At 35.9% G+C, this 25,519-nt stretch overlaps 1 protein-coding gene and 1 long non-coding RNA gene across 5 annotated transcripts in view; one reads left to right on the top strand and one right to left on the bottom strand.

Moving 5' to 3' along the window:
- The window catches only part of MAP3K2 (mitogen-activated protein kinase kinase kinase 2), a 100,942-nt gene extending 90,328 nt beyond the window's left edge, over nt 1-10,614 (top strand). For all 4 annotated transcript variants that reach the window (XM_058548761.1, XM_058548762.1, XM_058548763.1 and 1 more), the window contains 3 exons: nt 2,965-3,094; nt 8,340-8,517; nt 9,278-10,614. In XM_058548761.1, coding sequence (XP_058404744.1) covers nt 2,965-3,094; nt 8,340-8,517; nt 9,278-9,503 — 534 coding nt within the window. In that variant the 3' untranslated portion in view covers nt 9,504-10,614. The remainder of the gene's footprint in view (nt 1-2,964; nt 3,095-8,339; nt 8,518-9,277) is intronic.
- A 6,556-nt stretch (nt 10,615-17,170) lies between these two features.
- Nucleotides 17,171-25,503, bottom strand: LOC131410626 (uncharacterized). The gene is made up of 3 exons (XR_009221364.1): nt 25,124-25,503; nt 22,647-22,798; nt 17,171-19,358 (listed from the first exon to the last, which is right to left on the bottom strand). It is a non-coding gene; the product is annotated as an uncharacterized LOC131410626 (long non-coding RNA).
- Between the last annotated feature and the right edge of the window lie 16 nt (nt 25,504-25,519).

Raw genomic sequence — 25,519 nt, forward strand, 5'->3', positions numbered from 1 at the left:
CATTTCTTCCATTGTAAATTTTGTTTTTTCCTGAAGACCAGAAAGTAATCTGAGCTACAGCAGTAGCACATAGGAATATCCATTTCCTTTTCAACCATCCACCTAATGTTTTTAACACAGATTGATAATCATTGCCTGAGTCAGTAATTTCATTAGGAGTTGCAAAATGTGATTTGCAAACTTTGTCATTCCTTCTATGTTTTTTTTAGTATTTACATTCTAATACTAATGATTTTCAAGATGGTGGTGTATTCACTTGTTTAAAAATAACATGCATTCCCATAATTTAATAGGCAGTATATGTTAGAAAAAAGATTTGATTTGTGGGTCTTTAAGGGAGGGAGTAGCTTATTAGAATGGTATGTAGAATGTACAAGGTTGCAATTTAAGCTTATGGATCAATAAAACGGTGGATCAGTATCTGATAGTAATGGTCTTAACCATTCTCAGTCTCACAAGAGCAATAGTAAACTTTGTTTCTTATCGTCATGAATAATTGTTTATAGTGACATCATTGTTACACATCATTGCTACTTTTTATTTTCAAAGATTATGTTGGCAATGTAAATTGGTTTTTTAAAAAATCCCCTTTGGAAAACAAATTGGTGGGATGTATTAAAGGGCATAAAAATCTTGAAGCCTTTTGACCTGGTAATCTCACAGAAATTTTTTCTACAGAAATAATCCAAAAGAAGGAAAAAACTGTGTACATTTATTTTAGTATTATCTGTGATGGAAAAAAAATGAAAATATCAGTGCCCACAGTGGAAGTAAATTATGATGGTATTGTCCAAGAGAATATGTATTAAAAATTAAAATTGTGAAGGCCATGCAGCAAAGTTAGAGGAAGGACTTATAGTAAGAGGGAAAAAGAATATACATAAAATGCTTTTTAATAATGATTATAATATTTTAAAAGTATCTATATTTGGACAGGGACAAAAGAAACTTAGAAACATGAAAATGTGTTATGTTGGAATTGTGATTGATTTTTCTCTTTTATTCAGATTTCCACTACTGTTTGTGCAGTGAATATTTAAATTAAAAATAGAAAATAATTATGAATAAGTGTGAATAGAGACCCAGATTGTTGAAGATAAGATTAATTAAAATGGTTAATTGGTTAGAACTGATTTACATCACAAATAGGGATGGGTTATCTCTATATATTTAGCAGTCTTAAGACTAAACCATGACTATTCAGGAAGAGGTGTTAGATCATGTTTATCATTAGCTACACTTGGTTTTGTAAGAGCAGCTATCTCTTCAAAGTATAGGTTGTCATTCCTTGAATTTGAAAAGCATGTTACTAAATTAATAATAATTCATCAACAATCTAAATGAATACTTATGGCAAGCCCATGGCATTTATAGGCTGAACATATACATATATGTTCCTAGTCTTTCCTGAATCTCCAAGTTTGTGAATGATGCTATATAATTTCTCTCATTAAATTTATTATGATGGACCCTTTTATGCCCTAGATTCAAGCTTTGCCAAAATTGTCATTCCATTCTTCAGTTCTCCCAAATATAGCATTCCATTCCTTTGTTTATCAATAACTACTTTCAGACTAGAACCATAACTTTATTTTCAGTACCTGAACTAGCAGTTGGTTTTTCTGTCTTACACACACACACACACACACACACACACACACTCTCTCTTCAGCTGGCACAGCGCTTCCCATCCCATTTCAGTTGTTCACACTGAAAAAAACATTTTTATGGTACACAGGGGTAAACGGACCATACCAATGGAGCTGTTAGCAGCCATAGGCCACTGGCTCAGCTGCCTGAGGGCCCAAAGGATCCATAAGTCCATCACTCATTTACAGCCTATAAGTATTTTGGGGCTTACTGTTTGGAAACTTCAGTTCTAGCTGTGTTATTTTGTGTATTACTTCAAGTAGAGACACAGTAAGTAGACTGAACAAACAAGCCACATTGAATTATAGGTGTGGGTGGTTGGCTGGGTCCACTCACTGCCTAAGACTTTCCCCACATGTTTTTGCAAGTTTGGGTCAGCAGAATTGCATCCTGCTTGTTCCTTCAGGGATTGCTCATGAATAGTGGAACCAGCAAATGGTTAAACCTGTGAAATCCAAGGATCTACTTTTATATGACAAAATACACTTTTTACCAAAATTCAAGGAAAGGCAGAAACACTTGGATATATTCCCTATTTAAAAGAAAATATTTTATCCCTTAGGAAGCATTTTATTTCCATCTTTTAAAGTGGTGATTATTCATCATATTTGCACAGTGGAATTAGTAGGGAAGCTTTTTCAAAATTCAAGTACCTACATCTCACCTCAGACTGATTCAGCAGTCTGAGATGGCCCCTCATCCTGCCTTAAAAAACACTTAAAAAAATTTGAAATTTCTTTTTAATATATTTTCTTATGTTTTGAACTAGAATATTGAGTATATAAAGGAAAAACTAAAATCTCATATGTGTTCTTGATTTTCTAATTATACCCATTCTTTCTTCTGAGAAGTAAATTAGAAGATATCAATAAAACATTGTTTTAAAACCAGAGTAAGAACAAAATAAATAAAATTAAAGTAGGACATATATAGAAGAGCTAGCAGGAAAAACAAAAAATATATTCAGGGAGAAAAAAGCAAGATAAAAGTACTGGAGAATTTTTGAAAACATGATTGCAAAGGAATAGGAAATAGAACCAACGTAGTCATAGAAACAAGGGCATCAGTCAAAAAATAGTTCCAAAGGCTTCCTTCAGCTATGACCCCTACTCTTTCACAGCTCTAGTCAGGGAATATGGTAGAGTTGTATATGAAATTTGATGTTATATAATGTCCTTACTCAGAATTCCTGTGCTCTCCAACTAAAGCCTCTCGGTTGTGAACTAGGATTCTTTTAAAAATAAAGATTTAATAGTAGTTTTCATTTCAAACCATATCATAGTTTTCTTTCTGTTTTTTTTTTTTTAATCTTAGGGTTCAATTAAGGACCAATTAAAAGCATATGGAGCTCTTACTGAGAATGTGACTAGGAAATACACTCGTCAGATTCTGGAGGGTGTCCATTATTTGCACAGTAATATGATTGTTCATAGAGATATCAAAGGTAAGTAATGAGGTATTTTTAATTTTAAGTACACAGTTCTTTTTTTGTGAATGTGAATGAAACAAGTGATATGATTAAGGAATTTAACATGTAAATTAATACATCTACCTTTAAAATTCCATAGGAAAACAATTCTGCATTCTCACTGACTCAGTCAGTATTTGGACTACTCCTGTTGTTCAGGTCTCCACAAGTGAGAAACTCCCCTGTGGGGGTTCACAGAATTAATAAAGTTCAAATGATCATAAAAATGAGACCATGTTTTCATAGAGCATAGGCCTTAGAGTATAGTGGCTCTGACATCAGATGGCCTGTTTCAAATTCAGGCTTTTTCCGTCCTGTGTGACTTTGGACAAGATATTTCATCTCTCTCTGCCTTAGTTCATTTTTAAGGGGGTGATAACAGTATCTAATCATAGGATTCCTTTAAGATTAAACTAGTTAATGCATATAATATGCTTAAAACAGTGCCTGTACCTAGAAATCACTCAAAAGTTGGCTATGATGATGATATGTTGAGATCATATTTAAAGACATGGGAATGGATGTTATTACCTAGGGAGAGAATAAGAAGAGGGAAGAAAAGAGCCTAAGACTTAGCTTTGATGAACTCCAACTCAGTTAAGCTCCCTGTTTAAAACTCAAAAACTCAGCTGTTTTCAGGAATCCAGTATGTAAGGTAAATGCATGAAGTGAGACAAAAGTGAGTGGTGGAGATGTGTAAAATTTGAGAGTGCTTAAAACTCTGTACTGCAAAGCATACCTGGAGGTTAGATTCTATAAAAACTGTGTTGTGACCCCAAATTTAAAGATCACTTTATTCAGTCAATCAATAAGAATAATAAATACACACATGTATAAATAATAAATATATTTTTCATTGGTCTTTCTAGGGGCTCTTATGAGTTACCAGATATTTACTTCCTTCCTGTTGTGGTGTGCCACATCCTGAATATGGCCATATTCAGGCCAAAGAGAACATTCCTAACCAGTTTCTGGTGATAAAGTAGAATCTTCTGCAGAATGCCTGAGCCAGACCACATGTACTAGAATGGAGCTTACTAGTGAGTCTGAAAGGATAAGGACATGGCTCATGATCTAAAAGAAATAGGAGCCTGTCTTTCATCTCAAGATCTACCCAGTGTAGGCAGACCTCAGTTGTCAAGTACAAAAGCTGATAGCTTAAAGAACCACATAGGGAAATTATTTGATTGTGAATATTCTATTAGGAATAATCTCTGTTCAAGCCAGTCTCTCTTTAGCTCTCATAATGAGACAAGGTAAAGGAACTGAGGGGAGCTACCCCCAAATGGATCCTCTTCTAACCTTGCCAGAAAGAGTGGTGAACTGTCCTGGTAAAATGAGGAGGTTGGAAGCAAACTGATTTAAAAGCATTATAGGGCAAATATAGTGAAAGAGAAAAGTAAGATATAAAATTGGATATGCAGTATGATCTGAAGTTTGTAAAGTTAAAGTATGACCTAGAAGAAAAATTTCCATATGATTAACAGTGGTTGTTTCCAAATGGCATGATGAGTAATAGTTTTCTTCTGCATACTTTTTACTTTTTCTGTATTTCCCAAATTTTTATAATGAGCAGTTTTTAAATGGTGAAGGAAAAAGAAAGATAGTTGATTACTTTTAAGTTTAAACCCATGAGTTCATAGTGAAACTTAGGATAAAAACAAATTGATCCTTGTTTCTAGGGAACCAACTCATTATTTCATAATAGGATTCCTTTATTCTGCCTTTCTTTTATGAACTATACCACTGAGGACCAAATAGTGGATGAAAGGAAACTTATCTTTTTTTTTTTTTTTTTTTAATTTTTCCCCCCAAAGCCCCAGTAGATAGTTGTATGCCATAGTTGCACATCCTTCTAGTTGCTGTATGTGGGACGTGGCCTCAGCATGGCTGGAGAAGCGGTGCGTCGGTGCACGCCCGGGATCCGAACCCGGGCCGCCAGTAGCGGAGCACGTGCATTTAACTGCTAAGCCACAGGGCCGGCCCGGAAACTTATCTTTATAAAACTATTTTGGCTAACAAATGAAGAAGGAATGACAGAATAGTACCATTTTGAAACCACTAATGAATTAATAGATTCATTAAGCACTAAACATTAACAGCTGCTGACATCACTAAAACAGAGACAGTCTAGCATTACATACTTCCTATTCTTACAATACATTATCATCTATGAAGGAGTTTTGCCAAAAAAAAAATTGAACCTGAATCTAATCAAGCCTCTAGGTACAGCTATCAAATTATAGAATTATAGAACATATATATATGACAGATGAACATGTTAAATGACCCTTTGAGATGGAGTCAGCAAAATCTAGACCATGAGAAAGCTATAGGCAAACAACTTACATTCTTCATAAATTGCAAAGGATAAAAAAGAGATTAGAAGGAACTTTAGAGTAGGAAAGACTTAAAAGATGTTATCAGTGAGTCTCAATGTATGGACCTTATTTGGATTCTGATTTTTTTTTAAAAAACTAAAAAAACAGTGTATATTTAATAATATTAAGGAGTTACTGTCCATCCTCTTAAGTGTGGTAAGAGTCCTTATCTTTTAAAGATAGATACTGACCTATTTATTGATCATGATGTCTTCAATTTACTTCAGTAATATGAGAGGGGAAGAGGGAGTGGCTGGCAGTATGGTTGGGGAAGATAGTCCAAATGGTTGTTGGGGCTGGGTTTGATAGTTTGCTTTTAACGTATCGAAAATAAGTTTATTTTTATTTATTTATTTTTTGTGAGGAAGATTAGCCCTAAGCTAACATCCGATGCCAATCCTCCTCTTTTTGCTGAGGAAGACTGGCCCTGGGCTAACATCTGTGCTCATCTTCCTCTAGTTTATATGGGATGCCGCTACAGCATGGCCTGACAAGCGGTGCGTCGGTCCACGCGCGGGATCCAAACCTGCAAACCCCGGGCCGCCAAAGTGGAGTGCGCAAACCTAATCGCTAGGCCACCGGGCTGTCCCCCAAAATAAGTTTTAAAAAATTAGAAAACTATATTGGGAACCTGGCCACACATTTTCTCCTCAGCCCTTTATATAGATGGGCATTGGTTCAGCATTGGAGATTACTCCCCAAAGATAGCTCTCCCTGTCTGTGACCTGCCCAGGACTTTTCTTCCAAGTTCGTAGCCAGTAAAAACTGGCTTGTTTGTTGTCCTTCCCCTGGTTAAATATTTTAGAGACAGTAGCTTTTTTTGACAGAGTCCTTTAAGTATTGGACGGTGGAGATGTTAAATGGGCAGTGCTGTTTTAGAGAATCAGTGGTGCCGTGGCACACTCAGGCTTATGGCATGCAAAATGGTCCTGGAGCCTCCCCTGGAGAGAGGCTTGCAGAGCCTTCATTGACTAGGCTGGGGAATCTGCGGGGAGAACAGAAAGACAAGTGCAGAAGCTCACAGTGGGGATGGACAGTCTACATTCTCTCTGATCTCTTATAGAGATTTTCTCCCCTATTCACTCTCCTTCTTAGAGACATTTTAAAAAAACTAGGTACAAGGACAAATAAGAAGTCTTTTTTTTTTTTTTTGTGAGGAAGATCAGCCCTGAGCTAACATCCGATGCCAATCCTCCTCTTTTTGCTGAGGAAGACTGGCCCTGGGCTAACATCTGTGCCCATCTTCCTCCACTTTATATGGGACACTGCCACAGCATGGCCTGACAAGTGGTGCATCGGTGCGCACCCAGGATCCGAACCCGGGCCGCCAGCAGCAGAGCGCACACACTTAACCGCTACGCCACAGGGCCGGCCCCGTGTCTTTTTCTTTTTTTAATATAAAATGTGTTTAAGGTTATGGAAGACTTAAATTTAAGAATTGAAGTTTAAAAATTAAAATTAGATAAATTAATGAAATAAATCACTTATTTAACAACAGTTTATAGGAAAAGCTAAAAATGAGAATAGAAATAATTTATATAAGATAGAAACTAGACGTATAATTCCAGAAAAAAGATTGAGTTTAAAAATGATAAGTAAATGAGGAAATAGAGAGTGAAAAATAAATAAACCTAGCATCTAGATCTTGGTTTTTGATACCATTCCCCACTAAAAGAAACCAGGGCTCCTTGGAGAAATGGCTGATGCTAGGACTGGTGCAGGAAATACACAAGTTGAGCCTGGAGTATCTTCTAGTGCCAGAAAGTTAGAAAATGCTAAAACACAACCCCAAACCAAAACCAAATAAGAACACAATGATCAGGATATGGCAAAGGGGCACAGGAGCCAATATAAAGAGCTCCCAATGGCCAAAGCTGGAACAACTTGAGCGAAAAAATAAAAGTCATATTGGATTATAAACCAAAGTATAAAATAAATATCCATGTGTTCATACTGATATAAATGAATGGTCGAATAAATAGGGAATAATTCCCTCATGCAGAATAATTCCAAATAATTTATGTAGCTACTCGGCCTGGAGCATAACTCCTTGCTCCTTAATTGTGGGCTGCACATAGTGAACTTTTTCCAAAGATATAGTATAGAAAGGGGGGAAAGAGTAACCTTACAGTGGAGAACTCAACAAACACTACTGCAAGCCGGGTGATCAAAATCAGTTTATAATAAATAAAATTAAAAGTTTATTATAAATGAAATTTTAAACAGAAAGCTCAAAGCTTGCTTAGAAGATTTAAAATATATATAGGAAACTGAGAAGTAAAATTAATATAAAGCAAAACAATATTATGAAAAACTGTAAAATGAACTTAACTAACAATTAAGTTATATATAGCAGGGGGAAAAAAGTGCTGGAAGTTTTTGATTATGAGGGTCCCTCAGGAAGATCCGGAGGTTCAGAAGCTAGCTTCTCAGGGAAATAAGTTTCAGCTTGGGCTTCTTGCTTTATGATAGAGAAACGGGGGCCAAGAGCCTGCTATTGCTTTCTTCATCCTTTGAGCTTCATGCTCTTAGCCCTTTATCCCTTTCTTTTCTTTTTCATCCTCAGTCCCCACCTGCACCAATCCTTTTCAGTGGGAGAACCGTCTTAGGTTCTGAAGCACATACAGCTGACTCTAAAAATTCAGTGTTCATGTAGTAAAGCCTTAATGAGCACTGACTGTGTGACTGGCATTATGCCAGGTACTGCTTGGAAGATGAAAAGCAGCTTAATTTTGGAGACAGGTTGAAGAGTCTACTAAGTAATTCTCTGCTGTTGTTCCTTTACATTATATTCCAAACTGCCAATAAAAATAATGAAATGAGGATATTCTTATTTTTAGGTGCAAATATCCTGCGAGATTCAACAGGCAATGTCAAACTAGGAGATTTTGGGGCCAGCAAACGGCTTCAAACCATCTGTCTTTCAGGGACAGGAATGAAGTCTGTCACAGGCACACCATACTGGATGAGCCCTGAAGTAATTAGTGGAGAAGGCTATGGCAGAAAAGCAGATATCTGGTAGGTTTTGATGCCGGATTTGCCTGCTTTCTTACGTATTTCCACACAGGATGGAAATTACTGAGCCAGATTTAAATTATCTTTTGTACTTTTGAAATAGGATGTCAGGATTACAATGATTAATAGCATTTGAAATATGCCTCTTTGAAGCTTAATAATTGACTAAATAAATAGAGTCTTTAAACCTGTCTTCCATTCTTTAGGAAGGATTTCGTCTTAAGCAAACTTCAGCATTAGAAAGCTATCTTCAGTTTATTTCCCTGAAGAACTGTAAAAGTAATTAATCTTTAATGTTAGTTTTTTATAATTCACTTAGTCTTTAATTGCTTCATAATTTTAAGTTAGAACATAAAATGGCCATTTCCTGCTTTCCACCCAGAAAAGTGTTTAATAGATATTCATTTTAGGCACCTAAAGGCAAACAAAGAATTTCTAATGTTTGTATTCTTTTTAAGATAAAGACAAAAAGTTATATTTAATGTCAGAGAATTATAAAATTATAAAAATTATAAAATGAATAATGTTCTTTGCCTAACCATTTGAGTCAATCCTTAAATTGTGGTTTATTTTCATTGATTTTTATGTTTAAATTACAGTTTTATATAATTATAACCTTTTAATGAAACTTGAAACTTGAAATCAAGTTGTATTTTAAATATGTATGGACTTCGCTCCTGTTTCTCATTTTGTAGTTAACTTGCTTTCTTTCATGATGATATAGTTTGTGTAATGTATTATTATTTTTTTATTTCCTTTTCAGGAGTGTTGGCTGTACTGTGGTAGAAATGCTAACTGAAAAGCCTCCTTGGGCGGAATTTGAAGCGATGGCTGCAATCTTTAAAATTGCCACTCAGCCAACAAACCCAAAGCTGCCACCTCATGTCTCAGACTATACTCGAGATTTCCTCAAACGGATCTTTGTAGAGGCCAAACTGAGACCTTCAGCTGATGAACTCTTAAGGCACATGTTTGTGCATTATCACTAGCAGCCAGTAACCTCTCCTGTGCCTCTACCCAGCTCCCATCTATTCATTCACCTTCTCTCTGACTGCACTTTTCTTTTTTATGAAAAAGAGAGATGGGGGAGAAAAGAAGACAAGAGGGAAAGTGTTTCTCTTGATTCTTGGTTAAATTTGCTTAATAATAATAGTAACCTAAATTTTTTATATTTAATCTTTTTTTCCCTTGCAAGAACTTGAAACTTTTTTTTTTTAATTTTTATAATGTACTGATGTGGTTCAGAGAGATAAAGCACTTTAGTACATAGTCACTCTTTTTAGTACAAATCATTTGGAATACCTAAAGATTGTAGAGTCTTTCCCTGTGTCACTGACAGAATGGTGGTGATGGGGAGACACGAAAAACAAGGAGAAGAAAATGATGTATAATTTGTAGTTTTTAGTGATAATATTTAAAGTAGATCCTCATTTGTGGGGTTGAGCCCTAAACTTGAGTTTAGGGTAGGTACTCAACTTAAAGAATATAGGTTCCTTCTCATATCTGTATTCTTTAGATCCTAACCTCTGTCTACCAAGCTTTTTGCTCAGTAGGAATCTTGATAGAAAATATGAATCTCTAAGAGGTATGTTTATTTGTTAATCCTAACCAGTATAATAAGCAAATACACTATAACAGATCCATGTTACTGGAATCTATAAACCTTGAGGGATAGCTTTCTGATTGAAAAAAAAGAGATCAAGCAGATATGGGAGTCAGTGAGCAAATCTAAATTAAAAGACAAAAGGAGATTGCTCTAATTAAATGTGTGAGTAGTAGAAGAGACCACATTTGCCAGACAACAGAAATAATGAAGAACTAAATGTTGTTTAATATATTTTAAACTATGTTCATTACTTGAGGAAAGTCCTAAAATTAAGGGAAAGGAGAAATAATCAAAATCACGTATACCATATCTTTCGGTTTCCAGCTCCTGATTCCCCATAGACAACATTCTTTAGGAACTAAGAGTTTAACCCAGAGTGTCCATGTGTTAAAGCTAGTGTCATGAGATAAAACCCTTGTTCTCAGGATCACAGACTACTAAAGCACCTCAAAAAACAGTTATGATGTGAAACAGTGGTTCTCAAGGGCGGGGTCCGGGGGGAATTTTGCTTGGCATTTGGCAATGCCTGGAAACATTTTTGGTTGTCAAAACTAGGAGGATGCTAGTGGCATCAAGTGAGTAGAGACTAGGCATACTGCTAAACAAACTACAATGCACAAGGACAGCAGCCCGCCCCTGCCGCTCCCCCACAAAGAATTATCCTGCCCAAAATGTCAATAGTGCTGAAGTTGAGAAACCCTTATGTAAAGACCAGCCCCAGTTATAAACTGAAAACAGCCATTTACAAAGCAAGTTCCTTGCAAAAAGTAAATTTCAGAGAGAAAGTGATGTAATGCATAGTGAGGATTTTACAAGAGCAGATACCTCTACTTCAAGTCAAGGGTCAGTGATCTCAACAAACAGCAAATAGCAATCCTGTCCTTACCAGCTGTGTATTGCACCCAAAGCAGTATCTTCCATTTTACAAATGAAATGAGTTTAAACACGGAGCCTATTGAACTCAGCCATCTGTATAGATTCTTTCCTCAAAAGTCAATTCATTATTGTGGGAAAAGAAAAGCATATCAAAACAAAGTATAACAACTTCATAGGAAGATTAAAAACTGCCAGGTATTTCTAGTATAATATATCCATTAAGAGCAAGTAGAAGGCGACAGCTGGGAAAGTCCCAGTATCTCTGAGGGACTTGTGCTACTGAAAAACATGAATGATATCAGTAATTTGGCCACTTGCAGTTTTTTTTCAGCAGATTAAAGCAAGTGCTAAGTACTTTATTTTTAAAGATCTAGAAAATAGTAGTCTTCCTGGAGGCCCTAAATGTGATACCTTTCATGGGATTCACAAAGGACTCAGGTGTTTTATTTTCTGCTACAAGTTATGCTCTTTTAGGGACTCTTTTTCTTTTTTTGAAACACTTTGTTTCTGAAGTTAGGTATTTTACTGTATCAGGGTCCTATCTGGCATTCCCTGTAGGAATATTTGAAATTCCATTTGCTAGTCTGAGAAGAAGTCAAAGCACAAATTAGTTGTCAAAGCTTCTCCTATCCCTTATACTCAAAGGAAGCAGCTTGTAAGGAAGAATATGAATTAGTGGCCCCCTCTTCCTAGAAAATCAACTGCCAAATCTTGTGCTATAAACATAGTCCCCAAGGATGTGGATCTATTATAATTTCTTTATCTTTTATGAGTGAAGGCATCTCTTCTACTTGAGCAAGATCACGGTGTCTGGACCAGTGGGCTTTTCCTTTGTTTCTTTGTCTTGTGTGGTTGTGATTTCCTTTTGGCTCATTTTTGGTCTGTCAGGGTAAGCAGCAGTGCAGAAGATGAGACAGTGCTCTTTAGACAGAAATCTTGGGAGACTGTGAAGTCCAAAGCAAAATTATTTGCTTTTTTCAGTCTCTTTTTTTCTTTTCTAAATGCTATAGAAAATAAAATCACCTGAAAAGAAACTACTACTTTAACGCTGCTGCAGAAGACTTTGTTTTACAAGAAAACTATTATTAGCTATGGGAAAGTATTGTTCTTTATGTAAAGACTTAAAAATAGACTAATAGTTTACAGAATTATTATATAAAATGTGATGTGAATTTATTTCAAACAAGTTGTAAAGGTACCAAAAACCACAATAAAAGTTAATATATATAAAAACTACTAAACAAAAAAAGCTTGAAGTGGGGTGAGGTATGGAAGACCAAAAGTACATTTAAAAAAGAAAATTTTGAAAGGAAACACCTCTATCAGGGGCAGTTAAATATAACACTCCAGTTTTTTCTTTCTAATAATGGTGTGGATCAACAAATGAAATTTGAACTTTTAAAGATGACTCTAAATGTATTTTGTTTTTTAAATGTATAACTGATTCTTCTATACTGTAATGTTTCTTTGCTGAGGCTGGAAAGTGGCCAGACTGCTGACTTTGTGCCTTTAAAATGCATTCTGCTTTGATAGTGGCAGACTTTTTTGGTGCTGGAGAAGATTCACTAGCAGTCTTAGATGTGCTTTTCAGGAAATATCTTTCTCCTTAGGCCTTGAGAGACTCAAAATGGCATGACTTAGGCTTGGACCAAATATAAGATCTTTTACATTGCAAACAAAGTGTATTGAATAAAAAGATTGAAAAATATCATAATGACTAGTGGAAATTTTGATGATTGGTAATTCTTTAAAATGTATTTAAAAGTATACAGACTTTGAAATTTTCAGTATGACTATCTTAAAAATTTTCAAATTTTCCTCATTTACAGAACATGTTTCTAACTTGAAAAATGGTTAAAGACTATTCCCTTAGAAAGTTTTCAAAGCACAGTCAACCTTACATAATTTATATAAGAGATTGAAATGCTAATACACAGGGTGAACTATAAAATAAAAATTAAAACTTATTTCAGAGTAAGTTGCATTGGCTTTGACTTGAGAGAGTCTTTATCTTATTCCCAATAGAAACTACATTAAAAAAGTAAAATTACTTCTTTAGAGTAGGCTTCTGCTACTTCAGCTCTTATATATGTCAGGTCTAGTCTATAGTATTTCTGAGATGGAGTTGATATAAGATACATGAAATCACTAAGAAAATCAAATCTGAATAGTTTATAGGGACAACCAAGCTTGGGTGCAAAAGCCAAGATGTTCGCCAGATGTGAACTCCTTGGCCCGCGGCAAAGTTCTGTGCCAATGATTTCATTTGGCGTCTAGGGACCAATAGCTTGATATAAAATCACCTGGTGTCAATCAAGTATAGGAATCTATCAATTTTTTGTAAATAGAGTGAATCTTTTTCATTTGCTTATTCAATAATTGTGGCTTATTGTGTCAGGTACTAAATTAACTTATCCTTAAGGAGGTCGCAGTCTAGGAGGAAACATGGGCAAACAGATAGTTACTTACTTTATGGTATACCCTAACTCTGAAAGTTTAGCAATGATGTTTTAAAATGCGATTATTTTTTATGAAGTGAGGGAAAAGCAATTTTGTATATTCATTGGCTATTATAAACTAAAATGTCATTAACAACAGGGATTAAAAGTATCCCCAAGTTGGAGGGACCCCCATAGATCATGCAGCCTCTCTCTCAGGACTCCCTCTTACAAAACCCAGCCTCTGCTCAAACAGTTCCAGTGATGGGGGTCATTTATTACATAACATAGTGTTTTTTTTCTTGCTATTTCTTTTAAAGAAAAAAAAAATTTCTTTTGGTCTAAATTGTTAAAATACCCAAAATATTTGATAGAAATTGAATTCTGTCAACAGTGTTATTTATACTAAGATCAGGACAATTTCTTGAGACCTTATTGTCTTATATTAAGTTGGGCCTTTGTTACAAAGGTAATGTTCATATTTATTTGAATTTTAAGATTGGTTAAATGTTAATGAAAAGCAATTGTTAATTTTTGGTAGTGCCTTTTTCTCTGTATGCCTTAATTTTATTTTATATCAATAATAATTCAAGTTAGCCACCAAAATGAAGGTTTTTCCAAAATCAGTAGGCTTCAAGAGTTCATTTGGCCTTAGACTGTGTATTGCCCCTTAAACATTTCATCATGCCTGCTTCCTCCTCCTTCCCTTTTCTACCTCTTTTTTTTTTTTTTTTTATGTTAGAAGAGAAACATTAGTATTAGTCTGAGATAGACACACTGTAGTCTCCACTAGGCATGAATTCCTAAGATAAGGCTAGAAAGAGGTATTCTAATTCTAAAGAGACATAGTAAATTGTTTTTCAGGTTGATTACTTGATTTTCAATCACATTGGCACTGTCCAAATTCTTTGTATATCATGTTAGTTATGATTTTCATAGCAGAGCTAGAATGGTTGTATTTGCCCTAAAGAGGTCGTTTAAATGGTTTACAAATGTTAAGGCAATGAGACTTCGGGCAGTGAGCAAGAAATCCAGGGATAGCAAATTCTAATCCTTACTTTTTAACTAATATTTTGACTAAAACTCTAGCTTACTTTTCTGTGAAGTGTGTGTGTGTGTGTATGTGTGTGTGTTTGCAGTTGGGGCAGGGGTGGGAAGGAAGGAAAGATATGAATGTTCAATTAGATTAGTCTTTGTTCTTGGAAGAACAACTCAAATGTGTATGACCTACTGATGATGGATGAGTGTAATCGTCCTCAGGTAGGAATGCCAGCACATTTTCCAGAAGTAGCTAGTACAAATGATTGTTTAATAGAGGTATTTATTTTAAATTGCCAAGCTCTTGGTTGCTAAAAGTAGATTAAAATTGAATTTGTGTGTGTGTATAATAGTGAGCTTTATATATAATTCTTAAATAGAAAGTAATTGATTTTGCATAATTCTTCATGAACTCTTTGGAATAGAAATTCTGCCAGATGTTATCAAAACAAGCTTCCTTAGCTTACCAAGTGTTTGAAAGGAAATTGTCTTATACCTCTTTTTGGTTGGCTAGGGAAGGCATGCTGTGAAGCCACTGTTTCTTCTTCGTAGTCTTCTTTGGCTTTGCTTTGACTTCTGCCACAGTCTGGACAGGATGCCAAAATAGGCGTGAGAAGTATCAGGGCCAACTATTCTCCGTACTCACCTTTCAGAGCTGTAGATGGTACTGAGCTCTCAGGGGAGTCCAGAGACTCTTGGTGATAGTGAGAGTGGATAGTTTAGTTTCAGAAAATTGAGGGAGAAGTCTTAGCTATAGTAAAGAGAAGAATACATTTTATCTATTACCTATCTCATGTAATTCATATTTTTCATAATTGTGCATTTTAATCGACAGTAATGATATTTTTATTAATAACAGCCAAGGCATTAAATCAGTGAGTACTATTATTCCCTATGACTGATGACTTCTTGTTTGTATTCACAGTCTGTATTATCAGAATCACTTTAAAACCAAAGCTTTTATATTCCCTGCACACATAGCCAAAATGATTAGCACTGTTGCTTCTGCCCACCTGTAAGCTAACAGTATAAAAATGATAAAGCAGGTACTAGTAGAATTTCTATGTCAATCTATCCTTCAAGTAAAAGGACAGGTGCTCAGTGTTTGCATTTAGACATGCAGAATTTACTTCAACTCTTACAGAATCATATGGACATTATGAACTTGAGCTCGTACGTGTGCCAATCTTATTAACGTCACTTGACCATAGATGCATATACATACACATTGACATATGATGCCTCAGGTTGGTGGCATACTTTCTTTCCAGTGTCTTAACATTTATGAACTTTTGTTTGACTTGAGGGGCATTTCAGGAAAGCTGTGAAGAAAAGTAGGTTATAGACAGATGTCTGCTTTGTGCCATAGACATTTTGAAACATAAAGAAGAGTCTGCTCTCTAGTATACATGCAGAATTTGTCCCAAATAAGGATTTCTGAGTCCCTTAATGCCAGTTGAGAACAGTAAAGTTTAAAGCACTTTTGGTTCACTTATTTATATTTTTTTAGAATTTATTTTTTAAAAGCATATGTAAGTAGTGGTGATTTTAGCATTAGCATTACTTGGAGGGGAGAGATAAGTAACAAAATTACATCTTAAACTCTATTAGATACTTAGATGCCAAAATGGATTTGACATATTCTCATTTTTCCAAAGACTTTTTTCCACCTGGAATAAGAAGGGAAGACTAGTGGAAACATTTGAGCTGGAAATGGCTTATGGGCAAAAGAAAGTGGGCCAAACCCTTGCAATATACCCTGTTCAAGTGAAGGGACAGTGTCTAAGGATAAGAATACTTCTTTAAAAACAAACAATTGTTTTTAATACAATCTTAATTAGTAAGTAAAAGGTTTACATTTTTTCTATTGCTATTGGTTTTAAAATTTGCTACCCTGCATTCTGAAATATTATAAAAGAGTTAATACCAAAAATACTTTTAATGTCTGACATCTCTTACATTTCACATGGTTTTTTTAATTCAAATATCATTGTAAATAAACGCAAACTTGGATAAATTTGAGAATAAACTTTTAATTGTTGCAAACTATGAATATCAATTTGTAAATTTACCCTTTGACCTAATGTACATTTTTAAATGTAGCCATTAAATTCTCTATATTTAATCTATTAGTTTCTCTCTGTAAACGTTTTTAATCTCATTTGAATGCTGGGCAGTTTATAATTATGTACAAATGTGTTTTTTTCCTATCAAGGTTGACTTTTTTGCACATTTTTGGAAATGTTTAATTTGTACACTGATTTACTACTCTGACCAATAATTGTTGATGGGTGTATGAGCATCATGAATGCGTGCATTGAACTACTGTCTATGTCTCTGTGTTTTAACTTCTTTCAAGATGTAGCCATCAGTAACTGCACTGCTATTACTGACTTAAATGGACCTTCTTGCTTTTACAAAGTATACTTCTCTATGGTTCTATCTTTGTTGAAGAACTCAGGAGTTCAACATCACTTTCTGATTTTATATGTATTCTAAAATCCACGACTAAGTTGAAAGTATGCTTGTAACTCTGCGTATCAGGGGATGTGTGTATGGAGATGTCTTTTTCTGTCTGTAGGCACATGTATATAACCCAGTAATTTCTTATTTTCATTTCATTTCTACATTTTTATGAACTTGTTTTATAAGGGTACTGTTTAGTTAGAATAATTAAATATATATAAAAGCTTTCTGAGAGATTATTTACTATATGAATATATTTTCAGCTGGCTGATCAAAAATATTTTTTTAATTTTGTTTTTAACCATGCAAAATGTATTTGTATTTCCAGACTTGGATGCAGATTTACTTAGATATCAATTAAAATACTCTTGCAAGAAAGAGCATTGAATTCTCTTTTGAGGATTCTATGAAATGCAAATTAAGAGGAAAAAATAGGTTTTAAGCAGTAGCAAAAACCCACTATCCACTAAAACGGCCTTTGAATTCTCAGAGCTATGAAAAAATGTGAGGAACTAAATTATCTTGAAGAGATATCAAGATGTTTTATCTCCAGTTGCTGTTGGCCTATCGTCCTCTTGTTTTTGAATATTTTCTTTATTCTACCCCAAAGATTTCAACTTTTAGTTTTTCTCTTACTGGGCAAGGTCAGACTGAATTTATAAAACAATACATTGACATATTGTGATTCTCTGTAATTAACTATAAATTGGTTTAGAAATGTCCAAACAGGCATTGTGTCTTAATACTGTACTGTGTATTTTAAGTAACTGGCAGAAAAAGAATTGGAAATTAAATTTCCAATCTGATAATGTTATTGTACCTTAGGAAAACCTTGTTTTTAATATGCGGTACCATGTAAAATTACTTGTGTTAGGAATAAAGTCCACTGTTGAAGTTGAATGTCACTAAGTTTATTATGTTACAAGGAGCCAGTATGATTAGAAAAACCTACCAGAAGCCAGATATAGTGTGGTATGTGCCACATTTCATACACATTTTGACTTTGTGTTGTTCATTCAAAATTGTGCTTGTAAAAATGTATAAAATTTCTGAGTTTTACGATTTTTATGTACTTTTTCTTGCTGGTAAATAGCTTTTTTTTTTAATGTGAAAGAAACCATGTTTATATTTTGTTAGTGATCAATGACTTTGTTTATATGGAAATTTGTATATTGTTGGCACACATCTTTGTTTAGATTTATTGTGCATGAAGGCCTGCAATAATTAGCACAATGAAAATTGCTTTTTCTTACATGTTCATTTTTTGAAAGATTGAGGTGCAAAGGCTTACTCTAAGTAACCTTCTGGACTATGGAATGAATATAAATGAATGGCACTTTGAGTGTTAATAAAGCTGATATTTATTTCCACTGTCATCCTTTTGTCCAGATCTGTTCTTGGACACAGTGTATTCGCAGTTGTCCCTCCTTTGCCTGAGTCGATTACTTTCTAGGAGAACAAGAACAGACTAACCTAGAAACACTGCAACTAAATCTTTTCAGGATATGTCTATAACGTCCTACCCAACATGCTCTGGCATATCTTTTTCTGGACACTTTGATTACCCAAATCAGAAATTAGCAGTGATTAAAAACAAACAAAAACAAAGCCTGCTGTCAGAGTGTAAGGAATGGATGCTCCCACAGGACGAGCTCATTTACATTAATACCTTCATAGGGCAACTTAGCAATGCAAGTTATATGTCCTCTGACCCAGCATTTCTCTATCTAGAAACTAATCCTGAGGAAATGATTGCAGATGTGCTAAGATATATCTATAAAAGCCCAAAGTGGAGGCTCTACTTGTCCAACAATAGGGGCTATTGTAACAAAGTACCACAAACGGGGTGGCTTATAATAGAAATTTATTGTCTCAGCTCTGGAGGCTAGAAGTCTGAAATCAAGGCGTCATAAATCATGGTGTCAACTCTCTGTTCCCTCTGAAACTTGTAGGGGAATGCTTCCTCACCTCTTTTTTTTTTTTTTAATTATTTTATTGTGGTCGTATTGGTTTATAACTGTGTAATTTCAGGTGTACATTATCTATCAGTTTCTGTATAGACTCCATCTTGCTCACCCCCGAGAGTTGAGATTTTATCTGTCACCATACGTGTGCCCCTTTACCCCTTTTGTCCTTCCCCCCTCCACCCCTTTCCTCTCTGGTAACCACCAATCTGTTCTCTTTATCCATGAGTCTGTTTATCTTCCACATATGAGTGAAATTATAAGGTGTTTGTCTTTCTCTGTCTGGCTTATTTCACTTAATACCCTCAGGGTCCATCCATGTTGTCGCAGATGGGACGATTTTGTCTTTTTTTATGGCTGAGTAGTATTCCATTGTATATGTATGCCACATCTTTATCCATTCATCCACTGATGGGCACTTGGGTTGCTTCCACGTCTTGGCTATTGTGGGTAATGCTGCAGTGAACATAGGGGTACATAAGTCTCTTTGTATTGTTGATTTCATGTTCTTAAGAGTGAAATCGTATCAAGCATCTTTTCCAACCACAATGCTATGAAACCAGAAATCAACTACAAGAAAAAAGCTGGGAAAGTCACAAATATGTGGAGAGTAAACAACACACTACTGGAAAACCATCGCATCAATGAAGAAATCAAAAGAGAAATAAAAAATTACCTGGAAACAAATGAAAATGAAAACACAACATAGCAACTCTTATGAGATGCAGCAAAAGTGGTATTAAGAGGGAAATTTATAGCTATACAAGCCTACCTCAACAAACAAGACAAATCTCAAGTAATTTAAACCACACCTAACAGAACTAGAAAAAGAAGAACAAACAAAGCCCAAAGTCAGCAAAAGGAGGGAAATAATAAAAATTAGAGCAGAAATAGAGACTAAAAAAACAACAGAAAGGATCAATGAAACTAAGATCTGGTTCTTTGAGAAGATAAACAAAATTGACAAACCCTTAGCCAGACTTACTAAGAAAAAAAGAAAGCCTCTCATATTTTAATTTTAGCAGTAAGGAGAAACCAGGCCACACCTTTAACCTTTCCTTAGAAATCTTTTCAGCTAAATATCCAAGTTCATTGCTTACAAGTTCTACCTTCCACCCAACAGAACACAATTCAGCCAAGTTCTCTGCCACTTTATGACAAAGATCGCCTTTCCTCTAGTTTCCAATAACATATTCCTCATTTCCATCTGAGTGCTCAGCAGAATCACCTTTAATGTCCATGTTTCTACCATCAGTCTCTTCAAGGCAGTCTAGGCTTTTTCTATCATGCATCTCAAAATTCTTTCAGCCTCTAACCATTACCCAATCCCAAAGCCATTTCCACATTTTTAGGTGTTTGTTACAGCAGCACCCCACTTCCCTTTACTAAAATCTCTACTAGTCAGGGTCTCCAGAGAGGCAGAACTCCTGTGTTGCATTCCGGAGGCAGAATTCCTTTTTCCTTGGGAAACCTGTCTTTGCTCTTAAGGCTTTCAACTGATTGCATGAGGCCCACCCACATTATTGAGGGTATTCTGCTTTACCTAAGTCGGCTGATTATAAATGTTAATTATATCTAAAAAATACCTTAATAGCAACATCTAGACTGGTGCTTGACTAAACAACTGGACACCACAGCCTAGCCAATTTGACACATAAAATTAACCATCACAGGGACTGAGCAAATAAATTGTGGTATATCCATACAATGGAACTCTTCACCATATATGATTGACTGAAAGAAAGCAATTTACATGAAATGCATAGTATGATCCCACTTTTGGTTTAACAATAGTTAGAAAAAAATATTGGGAGAATATATACTTCACTCAAGTGGTGGTGGAGTTATGAGTGGTTATTGTTTTTGCTTATCTATAATTTTTAAACTTTTATAATAAACGTGGGTGTTTTTGCTTAGTACAACATATTTTCTTTTTTCCCCAGCATTATTGAGATATAATTGACATGTAACATTGTGTAAATTTGAGGTGTACAACGTGTTGATTTGATACACTTATGTACTGGAAAATGATTACCACCACCACAATATCTGTCATGTCACATAATTACCATTTCCTTTTTTTGTGGTGAGAACATCAAGATCTACTCTCAGCAACTTTCAAGTATATAATACAGTATATTAACTGTAATCACCATCCTGTATGTTAGATCCCCAGAACTTAATCATCTGCTAACTGAACATTTTACTCTTTGACCAACATCTCCCCATTCCCCGCCACCCCCTAGCCCCTAGTAACTACCACTCTACTCTATGTTTTCATAAGTCCAGATTTTTTTAGATTTTACATATACATACAGTATTTGTCTTTCTCTGTTTGACCTATTTCACTTAGCATAATGCCCTCAAAGTCCATCCATATTGTCGCAAATGGCAGGATTTCCTTATTTTTCATGGCTGAATAATATTCCATTGTATATATATATACCATATCTTTATCCATTCATTCCTTGACAGACACTTAGGTTGTTTCCATATCTTGACTATAGTGAATAATGCTGCAATAAACATGAGAGTGCAGATATCTTTTCGAGATCCTGTTTTCATTTCCTTTGAATATATATCCACAAGTGGTATTGCTGGATCATACAATAGTTCTATTTTTAATTTTTTGAGGAACCTCCATGCTGTTTTCCATAGTGGCTGTACCAATTTACACTCCCACCAGCAGTGCACCAGGGTCCTCTTTTCTCCACATCCTTGCCAACATTTGCTATCTCTTGTCTTTTTGATGGTAGCCATTCTAACAAATGTGAGGTGATATCTCATTGTGGTTTTCATTTGCATTTCCCTGATGATTTGTGATGTTGTGTCCTTTCATGTACCTGTTGACTATTTGTATGTCTTCTTTGGAAAAATGTCTGTTCAGTTCCTCTGCCCATTTTTATATTGGATTGTTTGTTTTTTTTGTATTGAGTTGTATACCGTCTTTACATAATTTGGATATGAACCCCTTATCAGATATATGGTTTGCAAATATTTTTTCCCATTCCATAGGTTGCCTTTTCATTTTGTTGATTGTTCCTTTTGCTGTACAGAAGCTTTCTAGTTTGTTGTAGTCCCACTTATTTATTTTTGCCTTTGTTGCTTGTGCTTTTGGTGTTATATCTAAAGAATCATTGCCAAAACCAATGTCAAGGAGTTCTTTCTCTGTTTTTTTTTCCTATGAGTTATATAGTTTCAGGTATTATATTTAAGTCTTTAACCCATTTTGAGTTAACTTTTGTGAGTGGTGTTATTTAGGGGTCCAATTTCATTTTCTGCATGTGGTTATCCAGTTTTTCCAACACTATTTATTGAAGAGACTATCCTTTCCCCATTGAATTTTCTTGTCAAATATTAGTTCACAAAATATTTTTTTGTTTTTATTTTCTTATTTTTCCAGATTTATTAAGGAATAATTGACACCTAAAATTATATATATTTAGGTGTACAATGTGATGATTTGATATATGCATACACTGTGAAATAATTACTACAATCAAGTTAATTAACACATCCATCACCTCACATAGCTAATTCATTGTGTGTGCGTGTGTCTGTGTGTGTGTGTGTGGTGCTAACTCTTAAGATCTACTCTCAGCAAATTTCAAGTATACAATACATTATTAACTACAGTCACCACGCTGTACATTAGATCTTTAGAACTTATTCTTCTTATAACAGAAAGTTTTTACCCTTTGACCCATCTACATTTAAAGTAATTATTGATAAATAAGAACTTACTATTGCTTTTTGCTAATTGATTTCACATAGTTTTGTAGTACTTTTGTTCCTTTCTTCCATCTTGCTGTCTCACACAAAATATTTTCTTAATGTTAGATTAGCCATTCTTCCTCATCATCTTCAGTAAAATTAACCAGGTTTGGCAGAAAGAGCTTTAAAAAAAAAGGCCATATGTTTAATCCACTATTTCTATTTCTCAGAATTTGCCTTAAAAAAACAATCCCAGATGCAGTTAAAGACTTATATCCAATGATATTCATCACAGGGCTATGTATAATAGGATAAACTGGAACTATCCCAATGCCCCAAAATTAGGGTTTGACTAAATAAATTATAATACTGCCATACAATGGAAAATTAAGTACTCATTAAACATTCATTTTAATGAGGGGTGGATAAAGCTTATGTTAGAAGGATATAAAATTATATGTTCAAATAACATCTTCATGGTGTAAAAAGAGCAACTCACAGAAAAAAAGCCTGGAAGAAAATAACCCAAAATGTAGATAGCTAGGGATAGTGTTATCCATGATTTAAATAGCCTTTGCTATGCTTTTCTCTGCTTTCCAAGATTTTTACATGGCATGTATTACTTAAATCAGAGGGAAAATATAAAAATGCAAAAACCAGTTTTACAGGTGTGGTTCTGGGGCCAGCCCGGTGGCGCAGCTGTTAGGTGCACGCGCTCCGCTTTGGTGGCTCGGGGTTTGCAGGTTCGGATCCCGGGCGCGCACCGACGCACTGCTTGTGAAGCCATGCTGTGGTGGCGTCCCACATAAAGTGGAGGAAGATGGGCACGGATGTTAGCCCAGGGCCAGCCTTCCTCAGCGTAAAGAGGAGGATTGGCATCGGATGTTAGCTCAGGGCTGATCTTCCTCACAAAAAAAAAAAAAAAAAAGGTGTGGCTCCTCCACTTCTTGAGTAAGTGAAATTCATTTAGGGCAGAGACCAACAAACCTTCAATTTACTGAAGGTCATTAAGCTGAGAAGTGATCTCTACATTGCCAATCCTGTGGCTGGGTCTCAGTCTTCAATTTGCTCAGCTGATCAGCAGCATCTAATATAGCCGATCACTTCCTCCACCTTAAAATGAAATGAAATAAAAGCAGGACTTCCAGGACTCCTGATTTTCCTCTCCCACTGACTGCTCCTCAACTGGTGTTGCCCAGTTCTCCTTCATCTTCCAGCCTCTTCACTGTGAAATGTTCCAGACCTTTGCTTTAACTACATTCATTCCCTAGGTAACCTCAATCAGTTCTATAGCTTCAGTACCACCAATAGGTTGACAATTCCCAAACTTATATTTCTAGGTCCCTGAACTTTAGACTTACATCCAACTGCATTCTTGACACTTCATTTAATTGTCTAATAGGCCACTTCTATGGACTGAATTGCATCCTCCCCAAAATTCATGTTAAAGCTCTAACCCCCGACGTGACTGTATTTGGAGACAGAGCCTGTGAGGTGATAAAGGTTAAATGAGATCATAAGGGTGGAGCCCTAATCTGACAAAGCTGGTGCCCTCATGTGAAGAGGAAGAGACACCAGAGAGCTTGCCTTTCTTTTAACTCCCATGTGAGGACATAGTGAGAAGGCAAGAGGGTGGCCAACTGAAGCCAGGAAGAGAGAAAGATCTTCATCTTGGACTTCCAGCCTCCTGGCTGTGAGAACTGTGAGCTGTGAGAAAATAAATTTCTGTTGTTTAAGTCACACAGTCTGTTACAGCACTCCAGCCAACTAATATAGCCACTCACATTCAAAATGTCCAAAACACCTTTCAATCTGAACCTTCCCTAAGGTACACCATTTTTGCAGTTGCTCAGACCAAAAACCTTGGAGTTCTCCGTTAGTCCTCTCCCTCACTTTCCATATCCAGTCAGTCAGCAAATGCTGCTCTAACTTCAAAATATATTCAGAACGGAATCACCCTTCATCACCTTTATCCCTACCACCCTGGTAAAGCCAACAATTTCTCAACTGGAGGGCAGCATTAGCTGCCCTTGACCTTATAAAGTCTATCTTCAACATAGCAGCCAGTGTAGAGTGATCCTTTAATACTAAATCAGATTGTCACTTCTCTGCTCAAAACTCTCCAGTGGTTTCCCATTTCAAAATAAAATCCAAAGTTTTTGCAATGGCCTACAAAGCTCTACATCAGTGGTTCTCAAACGTAAGCATCAGAATCTTCTGGAGGGCCAGACTGTTGGGCCCACCTGCAGAATTTCATGATTCAATAGGTCTGGGATGGGGCCAGATACTTTGTATTTGCGCCTTTCTAATTAGTTATCACCAGTTTCCATATGATGTTGATGCAGCCAGGGGACCCCATTTGAAGAACCACTACACTACATGTACTGTACTATGTCCTCTCCCCTACGTCTCCCAGCCATACTGCTCCCTCTCAGCCTCCTCTTCGACGACGCCAACCCTGTGTCGGCCTCACACCTGTGCCCGCACTGCTCCTCCCTGGTACTTACATAGGACACTGTCTCACTTTCTTCAGATCTTTTGCTGAAATAACACCACTTCAGAGGTTTTCCGGGACCACTCCATTTAGAATGACACTACCTGTCACTGCGGGCCGTTTTATTTCTCTTTAGAGCTCTTAGCACCGTATTTGTTTACTGCCCACACCTCTCTACTAGAACTTAAGCGCCAGGAGGCCAAGGGCTTGACATTGTTCACTGTCCTACCCCAGCGGCTAAAACAGTGCCTGGACGATCACAACAGGTGCTCAACAAATATTTCATTGACTGACTACAGCAAAGAATGGGGAGAAAGGAGCCTCCGCCAGGGTCACACCACACACGCTGCTCGGCCGCCACGCGCCGTCGCCTGCCCGGCGACCCGGCACCCAGAGGCGGGACTTCCTG

Source organism: Diceros bicornis, chromosome 10 (assembly GCF_020826845.1).
Source record: "Diceros bicornis minor isolate mBicDic1 chromosome 10, mDicBic1.mat.cur, whole genome shotgun sequence".
In the NCBI taxonomy this organism is placed as follows: domain Eukaryota; kingdom Metazoa; phylum Chordata; class Mammalia; order Perissodactyla; family Rhinocerotidae; genus Diceros; species Diceros bicornis.